Below are 12,975 nucleotides of genomic sequence, written 5' to 3'. Positions count from 1 at the left end.
TGGTTTTATTTTGGAGCCTTTACAATTTCCTATTCCACTAAAGGGAATTGATGCTACGCCATTGGCCAAGAATAAACCTCAGTACTGGACTCAAGTGACCATGTGCATGGCTCCTGCACATCAGGAGGTGATTCGCTTTCTTGTGCTACATAATTTGCATGATGTTGTCGTGTTGGGTCTGCCATGGTTGCAGGCTCATAATCCAGTCCTGGATTGGAAAGCAAAGTCTGTGTCAAGTTGGGGTTGCCAGGGAATTCATGGCGATGCCCCTTTGGTGTCAATTGCTTCTTCTACTCCTTCTGAAGTCCCTGAATTTTTGTCGGACTACCAGGATGTATTTGATGAGCCCAAATCCAGTGCCCTACCTCCTCATAGGGATTGTGATTGTGCCATAAATCTGATTCCTGGTAGTAAGTTCCCTAAGGGACGACTTTTTAATTTATCTGTACCTGAACATGCCGCTATGCGGAGTTATATAAAGGAGTCCTTGGAGAAGAGGCACATTCGCCCGTCCTCGTCCCCTTTGGATGCGGGGTTCTTTTTTGTGGCCAAGAAGGATGGTTCTCTGAGACCCTGTATAGATTATCGCCTTCTAAATAACATCACGGTCAAGTTTCAGTACCCCTTGCCACTGTTGTCCGATCTGTTTGCCCGGATTAGGGGGGCCAGTTGGTTCACCAAGATAGATCTTCGTGGAGCGTATAATCTTGTGCGCATAAAGCAGGGCGATGAATGGAAAACCGCATTTAATACGCCCGAAGGCCATTTTGAGTACCTGGTGATGCCTTTTGGGCTTTCTAATGCCCCCTCTGTGTTTCAGTCCTTCATGCACGACATCTTCCGAAAGTATCTGGATAGATTTATGATTGTGTACCTGGATGATATTTTGGTCTTTTCTGATGATTGGGAGTCTCATGTGAAGCAGGTTAGGATGGTATTTCAGGTCCTGCGTGCCAATGCCTTGTTTGTGAAGGGCTCTAAATGTCTCTTCGGAGTCCAGAAGATTTCCTTTTTGGGCTTTATTTTTTCTCCTTCTACTATTGAGATGGATCCAGTCAAGGTCCAGGCTATTCATGACTGGACTCAACCTACATCTGTGAAGAGTCTTCAGAAGTTCTTGGGTTTTGCTAATTTTTACCGTCGCTTCATCACTAATTTTTCTAGCGTGGTTAAGCCTTTGACGGATTTGACCAAGAAGGGTTCTGATGTGACGAACTGGTCTCCTGCGGCTGTGGAGGCCTTTCAGGAGCTGAAACATCGGTTTTCTTCAGCTCCTGTCTTGCGCCAGCCCGATGTCTCTCTTCCCTTTCAGGTCGAGGTTGATGCTTCTGAGATTGGAGCAGGGGCTGTCTTGTCACAGAGAAGTTCTGATGGCTCTGTGATGAGACCATGTGCTTTCTTTTCAAGAAAGTTTTCGCCTGCCGAGCGGAATTATGATGTTGGTAATCGTGAGTTGTTGGCAATGAAGTGGGCATTTGAGGAGTGGCGACATTGGCTTGAAGGAGCCAAGCATCGTGTGGTGGTCTTGACGGATCACAAGAATTTGACTTATCTCGAGTCTGCCAAACGGTTGAATCCGAGACAGGCTCGATGGTCGCTGTTTTTCTCTCGTTTCGATTTTGTGGTTTCTTATCTTCCGGGTTCGAAAAATGTGAAGGCTGATGCCCTTTCTAGGAGTTTTGTGCCTGACTCCCCGGAAGTTTCTGAACCTACTGGTGTCCTCAAAGAGGGGGTGATTTTGTCTGCCATCTCTCCTGATCTGCGACGGGTGTTGCAGGAGTTTCAGGCCAATAGACCTGACCGTTGTCCACCGGAGAGATTGTTTGTCCCGGACAGATGGACCAGTAGAGTTATTTCCGAGGTTCATTCTTCGGTGTTGGCAGGTCACCCTGGGATTTTTGGTACCAGGGATTTGGTGGCGAGGTCCTTTTGGTGGCCTTCCTTGTCGCGGGATGTGCGTTCCTTTGTGCAATCCTGTGGGATTTGTGCTCGGGCCAAGCCTTGCTGTTCTCGTGCCAGTGGATTGCTTTTGCCCTTGTCTGTCCCGAAGAGGCCTTGGATGCATATTTCTATGGATTTTATTTCGGATCTCCCTGTCTCTCAGAGGATGTCTGTCATCTTTGTGGTTTGTGATCGTTTTTCTAAAATGGTCCATTTGGTACCCTTGCCTAAGCTGCCTTCCTCTTCCGATTTGGTGCCACTGTTTTTTCAGAATGTGGTTCGTTTACATGGTATTCCGGAGAACATTGTGTCTGACAGAGGATCCCAGTTTGTGTCCAGATTTTGGCGGTCTTTTTGTACTAAGATGGGCATTGAATTGTCTTTTTCGTCGGCCTTCCATCCTCAGACGAATGGCCAAACCGAACGAACTAATCAGACGTTGGAAACTTATTTAAGATGTTTTGTTTCTGCTGATCAGGATGATTGGGTGACTTTTTTGCCATTGGCTGAGTTCGCCCTCAATAATCAGGCTAGTTCTGCTACTTTGGTTTCTCCGTTCTTTTGCAATTCTGGTTTTCATCCTCGTTTTTCCTCGGGTCAGGTTGAGCCCTCTGACTGTCCTGGGGTGGATTCTGTGGTGGATAGGTTGCAGCAGATTTGGAACCACGTAGTGGACAATTTGACGTTATCACAGGAGAAGGCTCAGCGCTTTGCTAACCGCCGTCGCTGTGTGGGTCCCCGACTTCGCGTGGGGGATTTGGTATGGTTGTCTTCTCGTTTTGTTCCGATGAAGGTTTCCTCTCCTAAGTTCAAGCCTCGTTTCATCGGTCCTTATAAGATTTTGGAAATCCTCAACCCTGTATCATTTCGTTTGGACCTCCCAACATCGTTTGCCATTCATAATGTGTTCCATAGGTCATTGTTGCGGAGATACGTGGTGCCTGTGGTCCCTTCTGTTGATCCTCCTGCTCCGGTCTTGGTTGAGGGGGAGTTGGAGTACGTGGTGGAGAAGATCTTGGATTCTCGTGTTTCGAGACGGAAGCTTCAGTACTTGGTTAAATGGAAGGGCTATGGTCAGGAGGATAATTCCTGGGTTGTCGCCTCCGATGTCCATGCGGCCGATTTGGTTCGTGCCTTTCATTCGGCTCGTCCTGGTCGGCCTGGGAGCTCTGGTGAGGGTTCGGTGACCCCTTCTCAAGGGGGGGGTACTGTTGTGAATTCCGTTCTCGGGCTCCCTCCTGTGGTCATGAGCGGTACTGTGTGAGTTTGTTCTAGGGCTCCCTCTGGTGGCCTTTAGCGATATGGCTGGTCTTGGCTGGGCTCTGCTGATTCATTTCCTGCTATGCTGGGCCTATTTAATTCACCTGGCCCTTCATTTGTTGCCTGCTGTCGGTGTATTCAGTCCTGTTTCTGAGTTCTCCTGAATATTCCTTGTGACCAGTCTCCTGCTGGAGAAGCTAAGTTTGTTTGCTCATTATTTCCTTGAAAACGTTTCTCAGTATGTAATGAGTTCAGTCCAGCTTGCTTTTATGTGATTTTTTGCTGGCTGGTTAGTTCTGGGGTGCAGAGTGCGCCCCTCACATCGTGAGTCGGTGTGGGGGTTCTTGCATTCTCTGCGTGGTTTATTTTTGATAGTTTTTGTACTGACCGCACAGACTCCTATCTATTTTCTGTCTATCTAGAATTAGCGGGCCTCATTTGCTTAACCTGTTTCATTTCTACGTTTGTCTTTTCCCCTTAACTCACCGTTATTATTTGTGGGGGCTATCTATAACTTTGGGGTTATTTCTCTGAGGCAAGTGAGGTCTTTGATTTCTCTCTAGGGGTAGTCAGTTTCTCAGGCTGTGAACGTGGCGTCTAGGATTTTAGGAACGCTCCACGGCTGCCTTTAGTGTGTGTGGATAGGATCAGGATTGCGGTCAGTATAGCTGCCACATCCCCAGAACTTGTCCTATATTCTGCTCATATGTGTCATGTCAGTTTTGAGGTCCTACCACCAGACCATAACAGACCTCCCCCCACTGAAAACAGTATCCTCAAAAATAAAATACATCACAGCAGTAATAATATCCTTTAATAAGTCCCTACACTAATAATCTCCTACATCCTGGCACCTTCCTGTAATAACGTCCCCCATCCTGGCCCACATGTATATCTAATTCCAGGCCCTATGTGTCTCCATACTGCTCCCATATGTCCTCCCATTATGTCCCCACATCTCCATCCTTCTCCCTTATGTTTTCCAATCCTGACCCTATATGTTCTCACATCCTGGCCACATACAGTGCGAAAGTATTCGGCTCGCTGGAACTTTTTAACCTTTTCCCACATATTATGCTTCAAGCATAAAGATACCAAATGTAAATTTTTGGTGAAGAATCAACAACAAGTGGAACACAATTGTGAAGTTGAATGAAATTTATTGGTTATTTTAAATTTTTGTGGAAATGCAAAAACTGAAAAGTGGGGCATGCAATATTATTCGGCCCCTTTAACTTAATACTTTGTTGTGTCACCTTTTGCTGCAATTACAGCTGCAAATCACTTGGGGTATGTTTCTATCAGTTTTGTACATTGAGAGACTGAAATTCCTACCCATTCTTCCTTGGCAAACAGCTCGAGCTCAGTGAGGTTTGATGGAGATCGTTTGTGAACAGCAGTTTTCCGCTCTTTCCACAGATTCTTAATTGGATTGAGGTCTGGACTTTGACTTGGCCATTCTAACACCTGGATAAGTTTATTTATGAACCATTCCATTGTAGATTTTGCTTTATGTTTGGGATCATTGTCTTGTTGGAAGACAAATCTACATTCCAGTCTCAGGTCTTTTGCGACTCCAACAGGTTTTCATCAAGAATGGTCCAGTATTTGGCTCCATCCATCTTCCCATCAATTTTAACCATCTTCCCTGTCTCTGCTGAAGAAAAGCAGGCCCAAACCATGATGCTGCCACCACCATGTTTGACAGTGGGGATGGTGTGTTCAGGGTGATGAGCTGTGTTGCCCTTACGCCAAACATATCGTTTGGCATTGTTGCTAAAAAGTTCAATTTTGGTTTCATCTGACCAGAGTACCTTCTTCCACATGTTTGGTGTGTCTCCCAAGTGGCTTGTTGCAAACATTAAACAACACTTTTTATGGATATCTTTGAGAAATGGCATTCTTCTTGCCACGCTTCCATAAAGGCCAGATTTGTGCAGTGTACGACTGATTGTTGTCCTATGGACAGACTGTCTCACCTCAGCTATAGATCTCTGCAGTTCGTCAACAGTGATCATGGGCCTCTTGGCTGCATCGCTGATCAGTCTTCTCCTTGTTTGAGGTGAAAGTTTAGAGGGACGGCCAGGTCTTGGTAGATTTGCAGCGGTATGATACTCCTTCCATGCCAAAATGATCGCTTACACAGTTCTCCTTGGGATGTTTAAAGTTTTGGAAATCATTTTGTATCCAAATCCGGCTTTAAACATCTCCACAACAGTATCATGGACCTGACTGTTGTGTTGCTTGGTCTTCATGATGCTCTCTGTCCTTCAAACAGAACCCTGAGACTATCACAGAGCAGCTGCATTTATACGGAGACTTGATTACACACAGGTGGATTATATTTATCATCATTACGCATTGAGGACAACATAGGATCATTCAGAGATCCACAATGAACTTCTGGAGTGAGTTTGCTGCACTGAAAGTAAAGGGGCCGAATAATGTTGCATGCCCCACTTTTCAGGTTTTGAATTTCCACAAAAATATAAAATAACCAATAAATTTCGTTCAACTTCACAATTGTGTTCCACTTGTTGTTGATTCTTCACCAAAAATTTACATTTGGTATCTTTATGTTTGAAGCATGATATTTGGGAAAAGGTTGAAAAGTTCCAGGGAGCCGAATACTTTCACAAGGCACTGTATGTCTCCATCCTGACCCCCCTTCCTATATGTCTCCATCCTGCCTCCCCGATATTTCCTCCCATCTTGCCCCTCCATATATCTCCATCTTGTCCCCCTATATATGTCCTCTCTTCCAGCCCCCTATGTCTCCATACTGCCCTGCCATATGTCTCCATCCTGCCCCCATATATGTCCTCTCATCCTGGCCCCATATATGTCCTCTCATCCTGACCCCATATGTCTCCATCCTGATCCCCATATGTCTCCATCCTGCCCCCATATGTCTCCCCATATTGTGTATTTCAGTAACAGAAAAAAAGTTTCTCTTTACCTGGCTGCAGTCCAGTGGTGTCTTCTTCCTCAATCATCTGAGGTGCGGACTCGCCATCACATGACAGTGACATCATACACCGGCGAAGTGTGCGCCATCATCAGCTGTCAGACTCTGATTGACTGGGGGCTCCTATTGCAGTGCAGAAAGTGGGTCCTGCACGGCAATAGATTTCAACTGAACGTGTTCAGTTACTGAGCAAACGGTGTCGCCGGACCCATACGCCAGTAAGAGCAGTATTGCCCAGATGGGGGCCCTTTTTGTCTGAAGCATGTTCTGCCATTCTGAATGCATGTGATCAAATCCTCAAGATCTGTTTCTGTACCCTTTGTAATTGCTGACCAATGATGTATGATTGTGTTTAAAAATGGCTCCTCGTACACTTTCAGATTTCATGTGTAAAAAAATTACAGTAATTTAAATATGGCTTTTATGCCTCTCCAATATGCCATAGATTGGAGATTGGTGCTTGATTCATTTATCATTTGCAGATCCTAGTGTCACCTGCTACTTCTTCGATTTGCATACCTCTGCCATGGACTTCATGATGTTGCAATTTCAATGTTGAGGAGTGGTACTTGGTATTATATAATTGGTAATAAATGGTTGCACATCCAATTGGAAGACTGTTTCAAGTGAGGTAACACAAGGCTCTGTCTTGTCCCCAGTGTTGTTCAACATTTTTAGAAATGATCTAGATAAGGAAACTGAAGGTAACCTAACCAGATTTGCCTAAAGGTACCTTCACACGAAACGACTTTGTAACGATATCGCTAGCAATCAGTGACGTTGCAGCGTCCTGGCTAGCGATATCGTTTAGTTTGACACGCAGCAGCGATCAGGATCCTGCTGTGATGTCGCTGGTCGCTGAATAAAGTTCAGAACTTTATTTGGTCATCCGATCACCGTGTATCGTTGTGTTTGACAGCAAAAGCAACGATACCAGTGATATTTTACACTGGTAACCAGGGTAAATATCGGGTTACTAAGCGCAGGGCCACACTTAGTAACCCGATGTTTACCCTAGTTACCAGTGTAAAATGTAAAAAAAACAAACAGTACATACTTACATTCGCATCCCCCGCCGTCTGCTTCCCACACTGACTGAGCGCCGCAAAGTGAAAGTGAAAGCAAAGCACTGCTACTGCCGGCGCTCAGTCAGTCAGTCAGTGCAGGAAGCGGACGCCGGGGGACGCGAAGGTGAGTATGTACTGTTTGTTTTTTTTACATTTTACGCTGGTAACCAGGGTAAACATTGGGTTACTAAGCGCGGCCCTGCGCTTAGCAACCCGATGTTTACCCTGGTTACCCGGGGACCTCGGCATCATTGGTCGCTGGAGAGGGGTCTGTGTGACAGCTCTCCAGCGATCAAACAGCGACGCTGCAGCGATCGGCATCGTTGTCGCTATCGCTGCAGCGCCGTTTCGTGTGAAGGTACCTTAAGATGCAAAGCTAGATGGGATAGCTCACACTACAGAAGACAGAGAATGGACTCTAGATAAGCTTGAACAATGAGCAGCGACTAATAGAATGATATTTAACAGAGAGAAAAGCAAGATTCTACATCTGGGCAAGAAAAAGGAAATTACATTTACAGAATAGAATTAAGCAACAGCACGTGTGAAAAAGACTTGTGTATACTAATAGATCACATGAGTCAACAATGTGATGCAGTAGAAAAAAGGCAAAAACATTTCTGAGATGTATTAAGAGAAGAATAGAGTATAGATCACATGAAGTAATTCTCTCCCTCAACTCCTCCTTGGTCAGATGTCATCTGAAAAACTGTGTCCAGTTCTGAGTACCACATTGTAAAAATACATTGAAAAACTGGAGTCATGTTCAGAGAAGAGCTACGTGGATGGAGAATTGACTGCAAAGTATGTCCTATGAGGAACAGTTAAAGGATCTGGGAATGTTTAGCTTGCAAAAAAAAGAAACTAAGAGGAGACTTAATAGCTGTCTACAGGGATGTTTACAGTGTAGAGGAATAATCCTTATTATCATTTGCACATGAAAACATGAGAAGAAATGGAAAGAAACTTTTTGGCAGTGAGGGTAATCAATGAGTGGAACAGGCTGCCACAAGAGGTGGTGAGTTCTCCTTCAATTGAGGTCTTTAGGCACAGGCTGGACAGACATCTGTCTGAGATGGTTTAGTAAATCCTGCATTGAGTAAGGGGTTGGACACGATGACCCTGGAGGTCCCTCCCAATTCTAATATTCTATGATTCTATGATAAACAGAATAACTAGAGATATCCAGAAATCAGGAACAAATGTAGTTAAAATCTTATTAATATTATTATTGTTGTTAGTAGTAGTATTAATAGAAGTATGAGTAGAAGTAGTAGTATTGTTATATTAGCAATTTTGTTCTTGTTAATAGAAATTTTTAAACTCTTACAATTCAAAAGTTACAATAACAATTTGTGTTCTTCTTTCCTAGGTCAAAATAACAAAAGTATTTACCAGAAGTATTATGGAGCACCCCTGAATGTTGCTTCATGGAATTATTCTCTTGGATTGTAAAAAGAGGGCAGAAAGCATTTGTGTTTATGGTTCCTATTCCCCAGATGAGTTACCAAGATGAGCCTTGTTCTCTAAGTGCACAAGCGGAAGGATTTCCACTGAAAGACACAGCAATCTCAAGACAGTACACTGTTTTATGGCTGGTTCTTTGGAGCCCTCTACTGGAACTTTCTCAGCTTTTCCTTCTTTTTGCACTGTTAGTTGTAGCCAGGCCTCTTTTGAGTTACAATATGATATTTGCACAGGCAGTTACTTGGTGAGGGAGAGAGTGTAAGGTGTTATGATGAAGAACTGTGATCAAAATTAAAAGTGCCATAAAACCCCCTGATTTCGGGCAGTGGAACACATTAGGTTGCTTGCAGGCGGACAAAAGGGAACATTATGTGCCTGTACTTTGCCTTAACCCAGCCAAAATGTGATTGTTAGAGAAGAACACATCATGCGAGATGCCACCTGTCAGGGCTTGATGACTTCCACCTTTTCCTTCTCTGTTCTGGGCATCTGACCATCTGAATGGACATCACACTTGACGTGACCTATATACCATTACTCTCCATATTGACCACAACTCTTTGATTGCCCAGGAAACAAAAGTGAAGAGTTGCCTTTGAGGTTATTTCATTAAAACGTTCCCATAGATCAGAACATTTCTGTGACAAGATTTGCACAGGTGCTTTGTCACTATAGTAATTTATGAAGTGGGTATAAAGTGCAATGATATCTATATATAAATATATGGCAATATAAATCCCAGGCACCACATTTGCATATCGCAATACGACCATACTTAACAAGCTTCACAATACAAAGGATAATGAACGCTATAAAGCCATCAGTCCTGTGAATTTGGAGCTTTGTGAATCCCCCTAATGCATGAAAGCCTAGCTCCTACAGTCATGTTTCATGGCATTTGATAAAAATTCAAGCATTGCTGTGCAATGTATCCCCATAACCTCTCTCACCAAAAGGATTCCAACTTATGGGTTTTTACTAATATTCCATATGAGTAGAAAGCATCAGAAAAAAGCTGCTCTTTAGTCATTGTTTTTATCTTTTGTCACTGTTGGTGTTTTCTATGTGACTCGTCTTTTACAGAATAAACATCTACAGATTTCTATAGAGGAAGACCAATTCAACATTTAGAATGAATATTTTATACCTAAGTTTGATGTAAAATATGGTGTATGAGAGTGTTTTTCCATGAGAACGCTTTCTTTTGTGAAAATTTGGAACTTTTTTGTGATGTCTGGGAATTTGTTAGTGTATTAGAATACATATTTTAACCTCTTGTAACTGTATGATTATAAAAAAATTATCTTTGAGGAAATTACTATTCCATCGTAAGATATTGATAACATTTTTATTTGTTTTTTGGGTCTTTTTTTTTGTTATAGTACACCTGTAAGTTATTGAACGCAGTATATCTCCAGGTAGGCAACATATCGATATGACTGGAGATGTTGTAAAATTGTTAACTTCCTTATTACGTAAATCCTAATAGGCAATAAATGTACAATATGGTTACAGGGCGCTCCACCACTGGTACCAAAGTGTTCGCTAAAGTAGGAGGCCTAAGTCATCTTTTCCTTCTAACAAGACCACATGAAGGAGGACTTTGAATGGTGGTCCCTGGTGCCGTCAGTCCCAGATATCCTTTCACGGATTGCACTCAGCTGGATGCAGGCAGCTCAGAAGAAGTCATTAATTATCCAAAACAAGGGTTAAAACTTCCAATAAAAGCTTTGTAAGAAAACTGTGTTCGGAACACTACACTCTTGCTAACGCATTTCAGACAATGAAATGTGTCAGCAGTGTAGTATGCTGCTCTCCCGTTAATTGTATATGGAAATAAAGTTTGGAATTTTTACTCCATGTTCTGAATTATCCTTGACTTCTGAAATAAAGCAGCATTACACATGATTGACTGCTGCTCTATTCCTCGCTGTGCTGGTGAGGAGGAAAAAGTTATTCAAGACGATCTTTTTAATGATTGTAAGGGTCCCAGTATTGGGAGCCCAAATGTTAATACATACATCAACTAGCCTGCGAGTAGATAATAAATGTAATTGGTGGTAAATGTATTTGAAAGGGAAACCTGCCAAAGCACAGGCAGCATTAATCAAAGCACAGGTGCAGTCAAGTATATTTTTGCCTGAAATGTGTTCAAACATAATTTGAAGAGCCAGTCGGGGACTATACAAAGATACATGACTAGTTCAGTGTTGCCCCTGGCTGACTTCTTCCCAGATCGCTCTACATAATTGACAGGTCTCTTCCATGTGTGTACATAGGTAGATATCTGTCAGTCAACTAGCACACTGTGGGGAGAAGTCAGCCAGGGTAACACAGGACTAGTCACATTTATTCCTATGGTCCCTGACTAGATCTTCAAAGTATGTTTTTTTTTTTTAAATTGCCAGAGCATTTCAGAGGAAAACATACCTGGCGGCAATTGTGCATCCAGGCTCTGATTACCGTAATTGTGCCTGTGGTTTGGGCATCATGAATCAAGTTACAAGTAGCCTTTAAGGTAAGTTCGCACATTGCATGCAAGCTGCAGGGTGTCTTACAGAAAGTTCTTCAATTGTCCAGCACTGGCAAACACAGACAAAATAGAGCACCTGTGCTAGAACAGAATATGGGCCCTATGCATTCCAATCGTTCATCCTAATGTCCAAATCTACCTGGTGTAAATCATGCACTGAGGGTGTTGTTCAAGATACAGCAGAGTCACAGACGAGTAAATAACTAATTTCCACACAGTCCACTGTCAGTAACTATTTTACTTAGCAATGAAGATATTCCTACTGTTTTGACAAACGCAAAAAGAAAACAAATCAAATATTTTATCAGAATTCTATACCCTCTGTGCTGGACAGCTCGGCACCAGCACCGTTTCTGCTATTTTCTCTATGGGAATTTACCTGTTGGCGTGCCCATCTGAACCGGCCTCCGTTACCTTATTACACCCTGAGAGAACACTGGTTTAATTATGTGAGTGCAAAGCACATGCTCACCTTTGGTCTAGAACAGTAGTTCACAATCTTAAGAATGTATATATACTGTATATCTCTCTCTCTCTCTCTCTCTCTCTCTCTCTCTCTCTCTATATATATATATGTATATATATATATATATATATATATATATATATATATTTCTATTCCTATGCCCCAACCAAATGTTCCCCTCCCGTCCCCGTATAAACTCAAGAAACTAGAAGAAAAGTCCATCCTCGACTATAAGGAGAGTATTACAAAATTAACCAAATATACAGATGTGCTCAAAAGTTTACATCCTCCAGCAGAATTTTTGCTTTCTTGGCCTTTTTTCAGAGAATATGAATGATAACATCAAAACTTTTTCCCCACTCATGGTTAGTAGTTGAGTGAAGCCATTTATGTCAAACTATTGTGTTTTCTCTTTTTAAATCATAATGACAACTAAAAACATCCACATGACCCTAATCAAAAGTTCACATACCCTGGTGATTTTGGCCTTATAACATGCACAGAAGTTGACACAAATGGGTTTGAATGGCTAGTACAGGTAAAATCCTCACCTGTGACCTGTTTGCTTGTAATCTGTGTGTGTGCATAAAAGCTGAGTAAGTTTCTGGGATCCAGACAGGCTCTTGCATCTTTCATCCAGCCACTAACGTTTCTGGATTGTGAGTTATGGGGAAAGCAAAAAAATTGTCAACGGATCTATGGGAAAAGGTAGTTGAACTGTATAAAACAGGAAAGGGATGCGAAAAGATATCCAAGGAATTGATAATACCAGTCAGCAGCATTCAAACTGTGATTAACAAATGGAAAATCAGGGGCTCTGTAAAAACAAAACCATGGTCCACAACTGTTCGGTATGCAAAGAAAAACCCACAAATAACATCAGCTGAAATACTGGACTAGCAGTTTGGCTGTTTCAAGATGCACAATAAGGAGACATTTGAAGAAAAATGGGTTGCATGGTCGAGTCACCAGATGCCACAAGTATATCGCCTACAATGCACAAAACAGCACAGAGGCAAGTCTCAAAACTTCCAAAACAAGGTAATTTGGAGCGATGAGACCAAAATGTAACTTTTTGGCCACAACAATAAATGTTGAGAGGTCAACAAGGTCTATGATGAAAGGAATACTATTCCTACTGTAAAGCACGAAGGTGGATCGCTGATGTTTTGGGGATGTGTGAGCTACAAAGGCAAAGGAGACTTTGTCAAAGATGAAGGAAACATGAATGCAGCACGTTATCAGAAAATTCTGGAGGCAAATTTGAAATCAT

General features: G+C 42.6%; 1 protein-coding gene across 1 annotated transcript in view; it reads left to right on the top strand.

Moving 5' to 3' along the window:
* Window positions 1–10,022, top strand: part of NKAIN2 (sodium/potassium transporting ATPase interacting 2) — a 1,459,012-nt gene extending 1,448,990 nt beyond the window's left edge. Inside the window, exon 7 of the mRNA XM_077289446.1 lies at window positions 8,609–10,022. Coding sequence (XP_077145561.1) covers window positions 8,609–8,618 — 10 coding nt within the window. The 3' untranslated portion in view covers window positions 8,619–10,022. The remainder of the gene's footprint in view (window positions 1–8,608) is intronic.
* The last annotated feature ends 2,953 nt before the right edge of the window (window positions 10,023–12,975 follow it).

The sequence above is a fragment of the Ranitomeya variabilis genome, chromosome 2 (genome assembly GCF_051348905.1).
Source record: "Ranitomeya variabilis isolate aRanVar5 chromosome 2, aRanVar5.hap1, whole genome shotgun sequence".
NCBI lineage: Eukaryota > Metazoa > Chordata > Amphibia > Anura > Dendrobatidae > Ranitomeya > Ranitomeya variabilis.
The sequence above is the reverse complement of the archived record's forward strand: the minus strand, read 5'-3'. Positions and strand labels throughout refer to the sequence as shown.